Source organism: Desmodus rotundus, chromosome 4 (assembly GCF_022682495.2).
Source record: "Desmodus rotundus isolate HL8 chromosome 4, HLdesRot8A.1, whole genome shotgun sequence".
In the NCBI taxonomy this organism is placed as follows: domain Eukaryota; kingdom Metazoa; phylum Chordata; class Mammalia; order Chiroptera; family Phyllostomidae; genus Desmodus; species Desmodus rotundus.
Genome location: NC_071390.1, coordinates 74,987,932 through 75,006,842, shown reverse-complemented (window position 1 = coordinate 75,006,842; position 18,911 = coordinate 74,987,932). Strand labels below are relative to the sequence as shown.

The 18,911-nt window shown below is 39.1% G+C and overlaps 1 protein-coding gene across 1 annotated transcript in view; it reads right to left on the bottom strand.

Annotated features, from left to right (window-relative positions):
• CCDC7 (coiled-coil domain containing 7) overlaps positions 1 to 18,911 on the bottom strand; it is a 208,687-nt gene that overhangs the window by 49,578 nt on the left and 140,198 nt on the right. The window contains exon 13 of the mRNA XM_053923457.1: positions 13,006 to 13,236. Within this exon, the coding sequence (XP_053779432.1) occupies positions 13,006 to 13,236 (231 nt within the window). The remainder of the gene's footprint in view (positions 1 to 13,005; positions 13,237 to 18,911) is intronic.

The following is an 18,911-nucleotide window of genomic DNA, read 5'->3' as shown; positions in this document are numbered from 1 at the left end:
TCTGGCAGCCCTCTCTGATTGTCTTCCACCAACAGGTCATTTTTGACCCACCACACTATATCCCCCAATAGCTAGCTAGCTAGGGTTCAACACAGGCAACGGAGTCTGAAAAGATGGAATTCAAAGGTGAAAAGGGCCCTCTTATTAACAAGAATTGGCTCTTGTTTATCTAAAGAACAGGAAGTCTACCTGCATGTGTTACAGCAGCTCCTCCAGGGAGCAGGATGTAAGGTAAAGGAACAGCATCTCATCCGGCTTTTAGAAACTATATAGAACTACTACCCTGCTTTTCCTGACAAGGGGACCTTATATATTGAGGTTTGGGAAAGGGTAGGTGACAAGCTAAAATTTTTACAGAACACTGGTGTTTCTATCAGAGTTCAAAACTTATTAACTTGGGGACTAGTCAGGACTGCTGTCATGTCTATATGGAATAAAAAACTGGAGCTAGTCATAGAAAAGGATGATTCTAGTTCAGAGGAGGAAGCCATATATGATGTAGCAGGGGAAATGGCCACAGAAGTTCTGTCTGCACCCCACCTCAGGACCTGCCTCATAGCCGCTGCTCCTTACCTCAACTCTGGGACCGTTCCTCCTCGAAGGGTGGGTCACCACGAAGAAAGCCAGAAAATTCAGACAGATATCACATCAGAGCTATGCGACAGTGCCTACAGAAGGCAGTGGAGGTTGGGGATTTAGATGCCCTTTTGTCCTTCCCCATTATAGTCAAGGGTCAAAGAAATGTCCATGAGACCCTTCCCTTTCTCCTTTACAAGGATTTAAAGAAGAGGATTAAAGAAAATTGGCTTCAGTCTCCTTATATTAGCGGGTTATTTCAAGCCATCACTGACAGTTATAAAATGGCCTCTTGTGACTGGATTGCCCTCACCAGGACTGTCTTAACTCCTGCTCAATTTGCTGTCTGGCATTCTGAATATTGTCAGCAGACTGGCAACCAAGAGGCTGAAAATGCACAAGCAAATAATCCTGTTACCCTTTCTATGCTGCTCGGGTTTGGTAATTTTGATACAGCTGAGGATCAAGCCAGGCTTAATGTTCAGGCTTTTACTCAAAGTGTTCAAATTGCTCTCAGAGCCATGAAAGCCATGCCCGATCCTCAGGTCAAGGAAAGTTCTTCCTTCATCATTATCTGTCCAGGTGCTATGGAGGCATATTGACATTAATGATTGGCTCCAAGGAGCCACTGAAAGGCAAATAGATAGTAAGAAAGCAGCCAAGACTCTTTCATGGCAGTTAGTTTATGAAAATGCTAACAAAGACTGCAGAGCCATTATAGGACCCCTGCGAGCTACCACCAGAAAAATCAGTGAGTTTATCAAGGCTTGCCAAGATGTTGGCACAGAGCAGCATAAGGCCTCTTTCTTAGCCACTGGAATAAAGGGAGATTCAAAATGTTATAATTGTGGAAATCCCCAGTCACCTGTGCAAGGACTATCTGTCCACATCGAGAGGGGGAAAAGGTAATGGCAAGCTTCCCCGCAAGGATTGTCCATGCTGTGGAAAAGGCAGACATTGGGCAAAGGAATGCTGCTCTAAAGTTGACAAAAATGGCCAATCCATTCAGGGAAACTTCCAAGGGGGTGCCCACTCCAGCACCCCCACCTCCAATCAGAGCTTACAGAACAGCAATCAATATCAGGGAATTCAAGGAAATTCAGTTTCCAACCTTCGTGCAGCCACCCGCAGAAGCGCAGGGCTTGACTTGGTCACCACCAACAAGCTGATCTTAAAGGAACAGGATCAAGTAATTGTAGCTTCCACTGGTGTCGGGGGACCTCTACCCCCGGGAACAGTCAGTCTAATCTTAGGGAGATCCAGTATTACTACCAAAGGCATTTTTGTTCAGTCAGGGGTCATTGACTCAGACTATCAAGGGGAAATTCAAATCATGCTTAAAGCATCTGGCTATCATATTATTCCTGCCCAAATGCACATTGCCCAGCTACTCCTACTCCCCTACATAATCTCAAAGACTCAAAATACAATGAGGGGAGAAGGAAGCTTTGGTAGTACAGACAATCAATCAGTTTTTTGGACAGAATCAATTAAATTAAATAAACCAATCTTACAAATAAAGATGAAAGATAAAACTTTCCGTGGCCTCACAGATACGGGAGCCAACATCTCTGTTATCTCAAATCAGTTTTGGCCTCCTGAATGGCCTTTAACAGACAGCAGAATGCCTGTCATGTGTATTGGGGGAGTTTCTCAACCACAAGTCAGTGTATGGCTCTTAAATGTTATGGGAAAGGAAGACAGGTAGGGAGAATTCGACCATATATATTGCCTATGTCCCTTAATATTTGGGGCCATGATCTCCTCAGTCAGTGGGGAATGCAAATCTCTTTGCCACCTTTTCACTAGTGGCCACTGCTCATATAACCCCTACCCCTTATCTGGCTCTCCAATATGCCGGTGTGGGTTGATCAGTGGTCACTTAAAGGAGACCTACTTGAACAAACCTACCTTTTAGTTAAACAACAATTAGAAGCAGGTCATATTGAATCCTCTAGCAGCTCTTGGAATATGCCTATTTTTGTCGTACCAAAGAAATATGGCAAATGGAGGCTTATTTACAATCTAAGAAAAATCAACAAATCTCTCCAGCCCATGGGCCCCCTACAGCTGGGAGTCCCTAATCCATCTTGCATTCCCAAAGATTGGCTGCTTTTAATTATTGACCTAAAAGACTAGTTTCTTTACAATCCCTTTAGCAGAAAGGGATCGGGAGCATTTTGCATTTTCCCTCTCAGCCGTTAATAATTCTCAGCCTTTACAGAAGTTTCAGTGGACAGTTTTACCTCAGGGAATGCTTAACAGTCCAACTATCTGCCAACATTTCATTTATATGGCCATTCAGCCAGTAAGAGATCAATTCCCTAATTCAATTATCTATCATTATATGAATGACAGCTCCCTCACAAGATATTCCAGCAAAAACTACCTCCTTTCTTAAAAATTCTGTGGCCTTTGCTGGACTAGTAACTGCTCCAGAAAAAACTCCAGCATTGAGAGCCTTTGAAATATTTAGGCTATATCCTTTTTAATAGGACAATTCGTTCTCAAGTCCTTCAAATTAATCCACCCAAGGATTTAACTCTCAATCACCTCCAACAACTCCTAGGAGTAATCAACTGGGTGCAACCCAACCTTGGAATCCCTACCCAACAATTAACTCATTTATTTAGTACCCTTAAAGGGAACCCTGATCTTAATCCCCCCAGAAAATTATCCCCCAAGGCTCTACAAGAATTAACTAGAGTAAATCAACATATTCAGCAGCAGCAACTAACTAGAATTGATCCACAGTCTCCTGTCTGGCTTTTCTGTTTCCCGACCTTAGGCACCCCAATGGGTCTTATAGGACAGCTATCACCCCATTTAACTATGATAGAGAGGCTTTTCCTGTCTCATCAGCCACAATGCATTATTACCACCTATGTAACTGCGTTGTGTCATCTTATTATGAAAGTGTGTGAGTGAACACAGCAGTTATTTGATCCTGCCTTTATTCACGTCCCCTTAACTCAGGTTTATTTACAACAATTAACAACTTAATCTTTAGAATTTCAGTGTGCCAGATCTGACTTTGTAGGAGGACTAGAAATTAATCTGCCCTCAGACAGATTGCTTCAAAACAGTCCATTCCTTCAAATAAGGCTAGTAGAAAACATCAGACTGGCACCAATAACTGGGGCAAGAACTATATTGCTTGACGGGTCCAGAAAAACCAGATGGGCCACTATTGCCTGGCAAGAAGGCAAAAACTAGAAAAATTTTGTCTCCTTGGGACATCCCAAGCTTTTCACTGCTATCATGGTCCTGCCGCAATGGCCCCAGGGAGCTTTGAATATAGTCTGTGAGTCAGGTATACTGTTTATACTATTTTACATCTAGATCAGGCATTAATTAAAACTTCTATTAACTCCAATCTACTTAACTTATTTTTAACCCTACAGTCCCTCCTTGACAAGTGAGAATACCCCCTCTTCATTACTCATATTTGATCCCATTCAGGATTGCCTGGCCCCTTGGTGGATGGTAACAATAAGGCAGATGTCTTAGTTAGTGTCCTTACTGCCTTCCAACAAGCAGCAGCTTCTCATCAATTTTTTCATCAGAACAGCCAGGCACTCCGAAAGCAATTTAACATTCCTTGCTCCCAAGCTAAACAAATTATTAAAGAATGTCCTGACTGCCAAGCCCTTACCAAGTCACCTCCATCTACAGGAGTCAATCCTCAAGGACTAGGTTCTCAAATAATTTGGCAAACGGATGTCACTCATTACTCTCTCTTTGGAAAATTCAAATACATTCACTTCTTCTGATACTTATTCTGGCACCTTACCTGCATCTGCTTTAACAGGAGAATCTGCTAAAAATATAGAGGCCCACTGGCTTGAGGTCTTTAGCCATTTAGGACAGCCTCAGAAAATTAAAACTGGTAATGGCCCCGGATACCTTGCCCATTCTACTCAGGTTTTCCTTCAGTGTTGGACTATCCAGCATAAAACAGGAATACCTTACAATCCAACCAGTCAGGCAATTGTAGAACATGCTCATCATACCTTTAAAAATCTTAAAACATAAAAAAGGGGGAGTCACGAGTCCTCCCCCCAAAATTTGACTATGTTAGCCATGTTTACCTATAATTCTCTAGATTGTGATGAATCACTCTGTACTCCAATTGACAAGCATTTTCAGACAAAAGAATCAAAACTGCCTTACCCTCATGTTTTATGTAGGGATCCTCTAGGAGATGGCTCCTGGCAGGGCCCTGTAGACCTCTTTACATGGGGAAGAGGGTATGCACGTGTTTCCATTCTTACAGGTCCTGTCTGGCTCCCAGCCAAAAGAGCTAAGCCTTATTATGAGTGGAATAGACATCAAGCTCCACTACCTAGAGGCAAGAACTGATTAACTAGCAGACCAGGTGGCCCAGCTGACACTGAAAAACCAGAAGGAACACAGACACCCACAACATAACACAGGTCTGGGTCCACCAATGGAGGAGGGGGGACCTGCCCCACTGACAGGGGCCGAAGTTCAAGCACCTCCTGCAGAGGGCAATAACCCCCCAATGTCCCATAATGTTCCCTTTAGGCGTGTCCCACCACATGGGGAGACATCAAGGCTCTTAATACTTGAGCCAAGGAAATTCTTGCTGAAACAAGAGTAGAGGACACCCCAGAAAATAGGTTTTATGCTTACCTAGCAGTGCTGTCAGCCAATTCAGCTAAAACTTTGCTTTTAATTGCCATTATACTTTGCCTAGAGGGGAAGGGCCTAGCTACTGAGGTTAATTCCTCCTATATCTATTGGGGCCACATTATTGATCCACCAGTTAAGCTACATACCTGGTAGCATGTTGAACCTCCCTTTTCCACTAACAATTCTCAGTAGACTGGAGGAGTGTGGATGCCCTCTGATGGCCCACTAGAAGAAAACAAACACTGGATACTGGTGCCAAAAAATACTGTTTATGTTGCTGAACACTTATCAGTTTGTTTCTCTGTCCTAAGAAACACTTTTTGCTTTCTTTTAAAAGAGAAACTTTATGCTGTAAACATGGAGCAACACAGAGATTATTATCATCTTTCCATGGTAGCCATCGTAGGCCTGCATACTCACAAGGGAGTTTACCATACTTTCAACTCCCTTCCGGTTCCTCCTTGTACTTTAGACACTAGCCATAATGACTCAAGTCTTCTGGTCTTTGTGGCAAGGACCAAATGGCACCATTGCTTTTCTCCCCAAACATCCTTTTGCAGTGGAGAATTGGGGAGCTAACTAGAGAATATTAGCTAAGCCTGACACAACAATAGTTCCTGCTCAGCCTCAACAACTGTATGCTAATATGTGGTGGGAGGAGCCTGGCAGTGGAGCACCTATTATCAGAATTGTTTCTCCTAACCACATTAGCCCTTGTCATTATAACTCTTGGAAAATGGGCTTGCCTTTTATTACTAGGAAACATTTGTATATAAAATTGGTTGTGACCCTAAAAATGTTCTAGGATGTTTCTAACAGAATGACCCTCCAAAACAAGGTTGGGTCACAGTTTATACCTCAGCCTTACCTATTATTTTTAGCAACCCCAGGGACAGCCCAGGTCTTTTATACTGAATCAACAAAAATTTATTCCCTGCATGTCCCTGCAAGCTCTATGTATGTTAGCTGCCTTACCCATCTCAATATTACTCAGTTAAACCTCACTATGGTTTATATAGTTAGAAGACAAACTCAAGTATGTGTGCCAGTTGATGTAACCAGGGAATGAGAGGATCCCAATGGCATAGGAGCGCTTAACAACACACTGGCTTCCTTACGAGTTGGATGGTTCATCAGCATCCTAATTGCATTCATTGTCTCTGCTATAGTTGTCGCAGCTACTGCTGCCACGGCACTGCTGCCCTTTTTGACTGAGTTCAAACTGCACATACTGTTGATGTTCTCTTAACCAATGCTACTTTAGAAATGCTTCAACAGGCCCAAATTGATCAAGAGATCCTGACATCCCCTTCTTCAGTTAAATCAGCACTTGACTGGATCGTGGAGTGCCAGGACGCACTAGTGACCCGCCAACAGCTGACCTGTCATCCTGGATTCTCCAAGCTGGGTGTCAACCTGCTCCTGTAGAACTCCAGCCAGAACTCCTGGAACAATATTCAACATTGCCTAAGAGGGGATTTTTCTACCAGTTTAAAAGGACAAATTGATAAATTGCAGCTAGAATTGCATCAGCAGTTACAGGACATTCAATGCTTGACCACGCAAGAGGTTTTCCAAACCCCCCATGATAATCTCGGCTGGCTAAACCAGAAAAATTGGTTTGATGAACATAACCTGAGAGTGTGGGTCCTTGGAGCCGCTTGGTTGCTTAGTGATTCTAATAATGCTTTGTGTACTTTGCTGCATTTGCAAATTATTTTCCCAGGGTTGTATAAGAGACCAGCAAGTAGCAAGCTTTGTGGGTCTCACTACTGTAGCAGTCCTAACTAAAAACAAATGGGGAGGTATAGGGAACCAGTCTGCATGGCAAATGCCAATGTAGCTCAGCCCAGGTTTGGAAAACAGACAGATGTGAGGCAGCACACAGGAGCCAGGCCCACAGATCATCTTTCCCATGGAGGACCAGGCCTATATTATATTTAGGCTGCCTTGAGGCTTGCTTTTGCTAAGGCTCCCTCACTCTGAGTTAAGACAGCAGATATTTAATGTATACCTTTGAAATAACTCCTTAAGTCTGTGCTAAGTGGTTCCAAGCACAGAATGTAACCAGATCAATCACTCTCATCATTCCCTAGCATTTGCAACATTCTTTTCTTTATCTGTAAGGAATAATCACTTAAATCAAACCTGAGCATAATGAATGAGGACCTTCCTTGATATAATGCTCCCAGAAAGCAATAAAAGCCTTTCCACACAAGGGTCGGGGCACTCTTGCACACAGAGAGTAGCCATGCTGTCCCTTTTCTCCACAGGACTTCTGCAGTCCATGTGATTTTGTTTGTCGCACCCACAACACCACGGACACCGCTGTTTGGAGTCCACATAAGAAAATGAAAGACAAACATCACATGATCGTATTAATAGATGCTGAAAAAGCATTTGACCAAATCCAGCACCAATTCATTATATAAAAAAAACCCTCAGCAAAGTGGGAGTAGAGAGAGCATAACTCAGCATAATAAAGGTCATATATGAGATACCTACAGCCAACATCATACGCAATAGGCAAAAGCTAAAAGCTTTCCTGCAAAGAACAGGAATAAGACAAGGGTGTACACTTTCACCACTTTTATTCAACATAGTATTGGAAATTCTAGCTACTATGATCAGACAAGAAAAAGATAAAAGGCATCCAAATTACAAAGGAGGAAGTAAAACTCTCATTATTTGCAGATTATATGATAGTGTACATAATAGCCCTAGAGGCTACACCACAAAACTACTCAACCTAAGAAGTGAATTTGGAAAAAAAAGTCAGATACAAAGTCAATATTAAGAAATCAAGTTCATTTTACACCAACAATGAAACATCAGAAGGAGAAACTAGGAAAAATCCCACTTACGATAAGAAAAATAAACTACCTAGGAATAAATGTAGCAAGGAGGTAAAAGACCTGTATTCAGAAAACTACAGAACACTGAAAAAAGAAATTTAGGAAAGTACAAATAAACAGAAGCATATACCGTGTTCATGGATGGGAGGAATTAACACCATCAAAATGTCCATACCACTGAAAGTAATCTATAGCTCTAAAGCAATCCCTATTAAAATACTAATGATATATTTCATAGATTTATTTACTTATTTTTATTGTTGAAGTATAATTGTCTCCATTTTCACCCGCCACTCCACCCCCACTCCAGCCATCCCCACTTACCTCCCCTGATTCCCCCCCACCCCGGTCTTGACCATGTGTCTTTTATAACTGTTTCTGAAAACCCTTCATGACATATCCCCCATTATCCGCTTCCCTCTGGTTACTGTTAGATTGTTCTTAATTTCAATGTCTCTGATTATATTTTGATTGTTTGTTTGTTTTATTGATTAGGTTCCACTTATAGGTGAGATCATATGGTATTTGTCCCTCACTGCCTGGCTTATTTCACTTAGCGTAATGCCCTCCAGTTCCATCCATGCTGTCGCAAAGGGTAGAAGCTCCTTCTTCTTTCTGCTGGATAGTATTCCACCATATAAATATACCATTGTTTTTTTTTTTATCCATTCATTTACTGGTGGGCACATAAGTTACTTCCAGCACTTGGCTATTGTAAATTCTGCTGCTATGAACATTGGGGTGCATAGGTTCTTTTGGATTGGTGTTTCAGGGCTCTTAGGATATAATCCCAGCAATGGAATTGCCTGGTCAACAGGCAGTTCCATTTTTAGTTTTCTGAGGTAATTCCATACTGTTTTCTACAGTAGCTGCACCAGTCTGCATTCCCACCAACAGTGCACTAGGGTTCTCTTTTCTCCACATCCTCTCCAACACTTGTTTATTGACTTGTTTATGATGGCTACTCTCACTGGTGCATAGTGTTATCTCATTGTGGTTTTAATTTGCATCTCTTTGATGGCGAGTGATGCTGAGCATCTTTTCATATGTCTCTGGGCCCTCTGTATGTCCTCCTTGGAGAAGTGTCTGTTCAGGTCTTTTGCCCATTTTTTTAAAGTTTATTTACATGTATTTATTTATTTATTTTTAATTATTTTATTGATGTTCAATTACAGTTGTTTGAATTTTCCACTCCCCACTCCCCCCCACATCAGCCAAATCCATCTTCACCCCTTGCTTCCACCCTCTCCCTTCATTTTGTCCATGTGTCCTTCATAGTAGCTCCTGAGAACCCTTCCCCCCACTATCCCCTCCTCTATGGTTATTAGATTTTTCTTAATTTCAATGTCTCTGGTTATATTTTGTTTGCTTTTTTCTTCTCCTGATTATGTTCCAGTTAAAGGTGAGATCATATGGTATTGTCCCTCAGCGCCTGGCTTATTTCACTTAGCATAATGCTCTCCAGTTCCATCCATGCTGTTGTCAAAGATATGAGCTCCTTCTTTCTCTCTACTGCATAGAATTCCATTGTGTAAATGTACCATGTTTTTTTGATCCACTCATTTACTGATGGGCACTTAGGTTGCTTCCAGTACTTGGCTATTGTAAATTGTGCTGCTATGAACATTGGGATGCATAGGTTCTTTTGGATTGGTGTTTCAGGATCCTTAGGGTATAATCCCAAGAGTAGTATTGCTGGGTCAAAAGGCATTTCCATTTTTAGTTTTTTGAAGAAAATCCATACTGTTTTCCACAGTGGCCTCACCAGTCTGCATTCCCACCAACAGTGCACTAGGTTTCCCTTTTCTCCACAACCTCTCCAACACTTGTTTGTTGCTTTGTTTATGATGGCCATTCTAACCAGTGTGAAGTGGTATCTCATTGTGGTTTTAATCTGCATCTCTCTGATAGCTAGGGATGCTGACCATTCTTTCATATGTCTGTGGGCCCTCTGTATGGTCTTCATAGAGAAGTGTCTGTTCAAGTCTTTGGCCATTTTAATTGGGTTGTTTGTCTTCTTAGAGTGGAGTTGTGTGAGTTCTATATATGTTTTGGAGATAGAACCCTTGTCCGAGGTATCATTGGCACATATGTTTTCCCAAACAGTTGGTTCCCTTTTCATTTTGCTGATATTTTCTTTAGCCATGGAAAAACTGTTTATTTTTATGAAGTCCCATTTGTTTATTCTTTCCTTTATGTCCCTTGTTCTAGGGGACATATCTGAAAATATTGCTGTGTGGAATATCTGAGATTTTACTGCCTATGTTTTACTCTAGGACTCTTATGGTGTCATGAATTATATTTAAGTCTTTTATCCACCTAGAACTTTATTTTTGTGTGTGGTGTAAGTTGGTGATTGAATTTCATTTTTTTTGCATGTAGCTGTCCAGATCTCCCAATAGCAGTTGTTGAAGAGGCTATTTTTACTCCATTTTATGCTTCTGCCCCCTTTGTCAAATACTAATTGAGCATAGAGACTTGGGTTTATTTCTGGGCTCTCTATTCTGTTCCATTGATCTATGTGTCTTTTCTTATGCCAGTACCAGTCTGTTTTGATTACAGTGACCTCGTAATACACTTTGATATCAGGCACTGTGATTGCTCCTACTTTGTTCTCCTTTCTCAAAATTGCTGCTCCTATTCAGGGTCTTTTATGGTTCCATATAAATTTTTGAAATGTTTGTTCCATATCTGTGAAATGTGTCATTGGTACCTTAATAGGGATTGTGGTGAATCTATATATTGCTTTGTTCATGGCCATTTGTAGTATGGCCATTTTGATAATGTTAATTCTTTCAATCCACGAACATGGCACATGCTTCCATTTGTTTCTGTCTTCCACAATTTCTTTCTTCAGTGTTGTGTACTCAGTGTTGTGAGTACAGGTCTTTTACCGCCTGGGTTAGGTTTACTCCTAGTACTTTATTTTCCTTGGTGCTATACCAAGGAAAAATGGGAAATTTTCCTGATTCCTGTTTTTGATATTTCATTGGTAGTGTACCAAAATGCTTTTGATTTATGCATATTGACTTTGTATCCTGCTGTTTTGCCAAATTCACTTATTAGGTTGAGTAGTTTTTTGGTGGAGTCTATTGGAATTTCTATGTATACTATCATGTCACCTGCACACCATGACAGTTTTTCTTCCTCCTTTCCAATTTGCATGCCTTTTATTTCTTTTTCTTGTCTGATTGCTGTGGCTAGGACTTCCAATACTATGTTGAATAGGAGGGGTGAAAGTGGACAACCTTGTCTTGTTTCTGATCTTAGTGGGAAAGCTTAGTATTTGCCCATTGAGTATGATGTTGGTTGTAGGTATCTCATATATGGTGCTTATTATCTTGAGGAATGCTCCCTGTATTCCCACTTTACTGAGTATTTTTATCATAAATGGGTGCTGTACCTTATCAAATGCTTTTTCTGCATCTATTGATATGATCATGTGATTTTTGTCTTTCCTTTTATGTGGTGTATTACATGTATTGATTTGCGAATCTTGTACCATCCTTGCACTTCCTCATGTTATATGATCTTTTTAATGTGTCTTTGTATGCGGTTTGCCCATATTTTGTTCAGGAATTTTCCATCTATGTTCCTCAGTGATATTGCCCTGAAGTTTTCTTTCTTTGTTGTGTCTCTATGTGTTTTTAGGATTAGGGTGATGCTGGCTTCATAAAAGAATTTTTGGAGCCTTCTGTCTTTTTGGGAATAGTCTGTGAAGTATAGGGGTTAGCTCTTCCTTAAATGCTTTGTAAAATCCTCCTATGGCACCATCCGGTCCAGGGCATTTTGTGTTGGGAGTTTTTTGATTAGTGCTTCAATTTTGTCAGTTGTTATTGCTCTGTTCATGCTTTCTGCTTCTTTATTGAGTTTTGGATGATTATACTTTTCTAAAAATTTGTCCATTTCACCTAGGTTTGCAAATTTCCTGGCATATACTTCTTTATTGTAATTTCTTATTATCATTTGTATTTCTGTGGTGTTGCTTGTAATCTCTCCTCTTTCATTTCTGATTGTATTTATTTGGGTCCTCTCTCTCTTTTTCTTGATGAGTATGCTTAAGGCTTGTCAATTTTGTTTCTCCTTTCAAAGAACCAGTTCCTGGATTTATTGATCCTTAGAATTGTGCTTTTAGTCTCTATGTTGTTTAATTCTGCTCTGATCTTGTTTATTTCCTTCCTTCTGCTTGCTCTGGGCTGTCATTGTTGTTCTTCAAGTTCTTGTAGATGTAGTGTTAGGTTATTTATTCGAAATGTTAGATACAGAAAACAGATTGGTGGTTGTCAGAGGTAGCAGTTGAGGGTAGTTAAAATGGGTGAAGAAAGTCAAAAGGTACAAAATTCAGTTATAAAGTATATAAATCCAAGGGATATAATGTAGAGGATGGTCATTATAGTTAATAATACTATAGTGCATATTTGAAGGTTGCTGAGACAGTAACATCTTAAATGTTTTATCATAAGAAAAAATTATGTAATTAGTTATGGCGACGGATGTTAACTCAACATATTGTCCTAACAATTTTGTAAAATATACAAATGTCAAACCATTGTATTTTATTATATATTAGTTCAGTACATCTAAAACTTATACATGTTGATTATAACTAATAAATAACAAATGAATATATATAAAAACATTATTTTATATCTGACAAGTCTGTATTCAAACAGCTATCTTGAAGATAAAATTTCAACATTTGAATGTCTAAAAATATCAGTCACAAAATCAATACATATTTATTTGCTTCATTTACATTCAAGATAATAATGAATTATTGTACCTAGAAGACAAAAAGAAAAATCCAAGCAAAAAAAGCATAGAGCAGTCTGTTAATAATATATAAAAATAAGGCAGATTGTAGTATAAAAGATTAAGTTGTAACAGCACATATTACTATATTTGATTATTTCCTTACCTGTGAATGTTCTTGAATTTTACCATTCATCTTTTGTCCCCTTGAATCTGCAACTTGTGCTTTTCTTGTTTCTTTCTCCAAAGGTATAGATTGTGAGTCTTCACTTACTTCCACTTTACTTATTCTCCTTTCCATGACTGTCTCCTTGACGGCCTTGGTCTTCCCATCACTTTTAAGTAACTCCCTTTGATTTAGGAAATACTTTAGTTGATGCTTAGTTTTTTCAGTTTCCTGTTTTTTTAAAATTAACCATTTTGAAGTATTATTTTTGTGACATTTTCCTGACAGTATTGCAACTTTTAGAAATCTGCATATATTCATACCAATATTACTTTGGAGGAACTCAGTTAAACCACTGGTATAATGGATAGTTTAATAGATCCTCAAAGTTAAAAACTTTGAGGACAAAAATCTTCTTCCACTTGGAAGACAATTTTTATACCCAGGAGGTTCTCCAGCTGTTATTTTTTTAAAGGTTATAATTATTACATAGGCAATATAAAAGTTAATTAAAGGTATATTAAAAAATAAAAAATAAAAAATAAAAAATAAAAAATAAAAAATAAAAAATAAAAAATAAAAAATAAATTGTTCAAACTAAATGTTTCCTAGAATAAGATTTTTAAAAATAAGATTTTTCTTTAAAATATTATTTTGTATGAAAGAATATATTAATTAACAAAATTAATTTTATAAATAATCTCATCACAACAGAAAACTGATTTTTAACATTTGGATGTATATAATTTTTAATGATTTCTAAATATAACTAGTACATATATGTATTTTTAAAATATTTATACTGGATCATACTATACATGCTCACATAATATGAACTTTTCATTATATACTGTCATAGATATGTTTCCATGACAATAAATAAACACATAAGTCAGAATACCTAAGAGAATTCATTTAATAATACACCTTTATTTAGCAAATTTTTTATCAATGGACAGATTGGAGTTGGACATCTGTAATAGTGTCAACAACAACTAATTAAAAATAGAATATGTTGCTATTAAAATATATATGTATATATAGTTGTGTAAAAATCTGTACACATTTTCTTCTTAACAATAAATTTTTAGAAGTGTAATTGTTCAATGAAAAGGATATGTCTTTAAAAGACTTTTGCTATGTATTTGAGGAAAAAAATCAATTCATACTACTAATAAAAACATGTGAATGATTTCTGTTTTCTGCATATGGTCACAAAATATTAGATATTTCTTCTTATTAAACTTTTACCAAAATAGTAGTTTAAAAAATCTACCCCATTGTTTCATTTTATTAAATTTACTGGGGTGACATTGGTTAATAAGATTATATAGGTTTCAAATGTACATATCTATGATACACTACCTGTATATTGCTTTGGTTGCCCAACTCCCTAAATCAAATCATCTTCCATCATCATATATTTTGTAATTTTTAACTGTATTTATTGAAAAGAGTAAGGCTGAATATACTGGTGTTCATTTATTGGGCATGAGTGTTTCTAAATTATGACTTCCTTATTTGTGTCCTTTGTCTATTTGGAAAGAGGGCTATCCATATTTCTTTTGGACTTTTAAAATATCTTCACATAAAATACTTTATAAAAGCTTTCATTTTTATCTTTATATATCATTTTTACCCTTAAAATGCTTTACATATATGTGTAAAATATATATGTGAAAATACATACAAAAAACTTTACAAATATATATGTAAAATATTTTACATATATATTTTACACATATATATGTAAAATAGTAATATATTTTTACATATATATATGTAAAGTTTAAAACTATTAAAATAGATGGCGGTGAGATAGGTCAGAGCAGAGTCCACTTCCCCCTGCACATGGGTGAAACACCTAGCCGATCTACTGAGGAACAAAGCAAACAACGAACAGTATCCCAGTGTTTATGAAGATAGGAGACCAAAAAGTATAGAGGACACTGAAAAAACAGACGGTAAGGGCATTGCTTCAGGACAAAAAGGTCCTTGGGATCAGCACAGGGACCAGGGTGACTGCAGCCCCAGGCCTGCACCCGCCAGGCCTGCAGCAGGACACCTGGGAGAGAGCTGGGTTAACAGCTCCCTCCCCTGCCAAACAAGGATTGAGCAGCACTGAGAGAAATGTGGTAGCTTGAAATCGCAAGGAGGGGAATAAGGACAAAGTGGTAAACCCACAAAGACTGTGGGCATGGGCTGGGGAGAGTTGAGAGTTGGGCCATGTGGGGTCCCGACCCGGACAGTCACCAGGCTAGCTGGAGAGGTGGGCTGTGTGAGAAGACAGGCTCTTCCTTGTATGGAGTGCCAGGATTGAGCAGGAGGCTTTTCTAAAACAGAAAAAGAAATACGGGGGCAGTTTGGGGAATTCTCCTACAGCAGCAGCTCCAGCCTCCTCTCCACCCAGCTGCTTGAAGCTCCAATGGGGCTGTGGGGGACATCAAACCCAAATCCAAAGCACCAGGGAGAGTGCGCACCTTGGAGGGCCTCCAGGCACACATCTGAGGCATCAGACATAGTGCACACCTGGCGGGGGGGGTGGGAACTGAGACCACAGGCACCTGGGAGACCTGAGGAGGGTGAGTGCCTGAATCAGTGGGTCTGGGGGCTGCTGGAGAGGTGGGCGGGAGGCTGCCTGAGTGCTGGTCTGGAAGGGAGAAGAGCTGGGCTAGGCCCCTGAGTTGGCTGCAGCCAAACAGACCAGCAAAACTGGCTTGGCCAGTTTGAAGCCAACAGGTTTGTTTTCTTTACTTTCTATTTTTTTAAGAGTAATTTATTATTATTATTTTTTCATTCTTTTACAACCTTCTTCCTCTCTTTCCTTCTTTCTTATTCTACTCCTTTTTTCTCTTCCTTTATATCTCTTCTTCTTTTGACTTTTTCTTTAAATCCCCACAAGTGAGACAATAAAACCTGGAACTGTGAAAAGACCAGAGTTGGACCCAAAGAGGGGGCATCCCAACAGCTGAGACAGTGAAACAAATTTCACTTTGCTACTCCAGAGAACTTGCAAGATATTGTATATTTGTATCATTTTTTTCTTTATTCTTAGATCACTCATTTTATTAGTATTTTCATATTTCTCTTATTTCTGTTTAGTCTTCTTCGCTTGACTGATTAATTTGCATTGTTTGACTGGTTTCCCCTTGTTCTGTCTTTCACGGTGTATTGTTAATTAACTGTCTTTCACTTCACTTGGGTTCCATTAGCACACTAGTCTAGGACCTATACTCCCTATTCTAGTTGTCCAGATCATATTCTGTCAAATGATTGTTGCTCCGTTACTATTGTAAATAATAGCTGTTCCATACATCTGTAAATACTACACAGAACCCCTCCCAGATCTCATCCCACTTCACTGTTTCCTGAACTTTATTACTGGTGTGGTTAACTCTATTCTGTCACACATTACACATATTTTCTACCCTTTACTCTCACTTTACCTCATAATCTGATCTCCCACAAGCTCACAGCTTTCTAGATCCAACTCACAACCCTCCCCCCTGCCAACAAGAGTCTTATCTTCTTTCCACCCTTTCTAAAAAGTGGCTAGGTGGGTGAATTACCATGGTTAACACTATATATACCCAAAGGATCTCCTATCTATTCTCTAAGGGCTGGTACCTTAAATATCATATAATACACTCCTGCTCTTATAAACCATTTCACCTTCCCCCTACAACTTATCACAATAAAGAATAGGAAGAAGCTGTGAAGACCAGGATACCTCCTGGAACAGGAAACCCACCAACAAAGGAACCAACAACAGCTAAGAACAGAAGAAGGTGAAGGAGAGGGCAGAAGTCACACTAACCCAACCCAGGACCTATCTAGAAATACAACTAAAAAGTGGAGAAACAAAACAAACAATGGAACAAGAGCAAGAGAAATGCCTCAAAACCATGTACACACAGAAGAACCAGCTCCAACACAACCTACCCACAAATGCACAACAGAAAACAAGAGGTGGGGGACAGACTGACCCTCAGATAACCAGCTGGTGGGAAGGACCCACCAAAGAAAGACCCAACAATAACTAAAAACCAACGACATACACAGAGCCAACATAAACCACAGCCCAAGATCAGTAAGCTTGGAAGATCAAGGTGATTGTACCACTGAATCTCACAGGTATTCTACCACAGAAGTTTACACTATAAATTCAGGGGGTCAGAATAGAGATACTTAAGGAGCAGAGGCTAACAGAAAGAGTCTCACAAACAATGGGAAAACAAAGAAACAAGCCCCAAAAGAAAGGAAAGGAGGAAGTCTCAGAAACAATGCTAAGTGAAAAAGAGGCAAGTCAACTATCAGATACTGAGTTCAAAGCAATGGTTATCAGGAAGCACAATGAACACACAGAGAATTACCAAAAACTACAGGGAAACTACAATGAACACACTGAAAACTATACCAATATCAAACAGGAAATAGAAACTATCAACAAGGACCAGGAGGAAATGAAGAATACAATTTCTGAACTGAAGAACTCAGCAGAAGGGTTCAAAAGCAGGCTCGATGAAGCAGAGGATCGGATCAGCAAACTGGAGGACAAGGTAGAAAAAAGCACCCAAAAAGAACAAGGACAGGAAAAGAGGCTCAGAAAGAACAAAGAGGGGTAAAGGGAAATGCAGGACAACATGAAACATAATAATATTCGTGTAATAGGGATACCAGAAGGAGAGGAAGAAGAGCAAGGGATAGAAAACCTGTTTGAAAAGGTAATGATGGAAAATTTCACTAACCTGATGAGAGAAAAAGTCACACAAATCCAGGAAATACAGAGAGTCCCAACCAAGAGGAACCCAAAGAGGCCCACTTGAAGCTACATCATAATTAAACTGGCAAAATTCCAAGATAAAGAGAGAATCTTAAAGGCAGCAAGGGAGAAACAGGAAGTAACATACAAGGGAGCCCTGGTAAGGTTACTAGCTGACTTCTCAATGTAAACACTCCAAGCCAGAAGAGAATGGCAAAAAATATTCCAAGTAATGAGAACCAGAGGCATATGACCAAGACGACTTTACTCAGCAAGGCTCTCAATGAAGATAGAAGACCAAATAAGGACTTTCCCAGACAAAAGAAGTCTAAAAAATACATTTCCACCAAACCAGCTCTGCAACAGATGCTAAATCGACTGCTTAAGGAAAGAAGGAAAAGAGAGAGAGAGAGAGGAACACAGGTATGGTAATGTATATGTACCTATCAATAATAACCTTAAACATAAATGTATTAAATGCTCCAATCAAAAGACATAGAATAGCTGAATGGATAAGAAAGCATGACCCACACATATGCTGCCTACAAGAGACCCACCTCAGGACAAATGACCTACACAGACTGAAAGTGAAGGGCTGGAAACAAATTTTCCAAGCAAACGGACAGGAAATAAAAGCAGGGGTAGCAATATTCATATCAGACAAAAGATACTTCAAAAAAAGGGCCATAAAGAAAGACCCAGATGGTCACTTCATAATACTCAAAAGAAGAATCCACCAAGAAGACATAAACATTCTAAATATATATGCACTCAACATAGGAGCACCCAAATACATAAAGAAAATCTTGGAGGACTTCAAGAAAGATATTGACAGCAACATAATTATGGTAGGGGATTTTAATACCCCACTGTCAAAGATGGAGAGATCTTCCAAACAAAATATCAACAAAGATATTGTGGCATTGAAGAATGCCCTAGATGTAATGGACTTAACTGATATATATAGAGCCTTTCATCCCTAAGAAGAAAAATGCACATTCTTTTCAAATGCACGTGGAATATTTTCAAAGATAGACCACATGATAGGACACAAAACAAGCCTCAACAAATTCAAGAAAATTGAAATCATATCAAGCATTCTCTCTGTCCACAATGGACTGAAACTACAATCCAACCTCAAGGA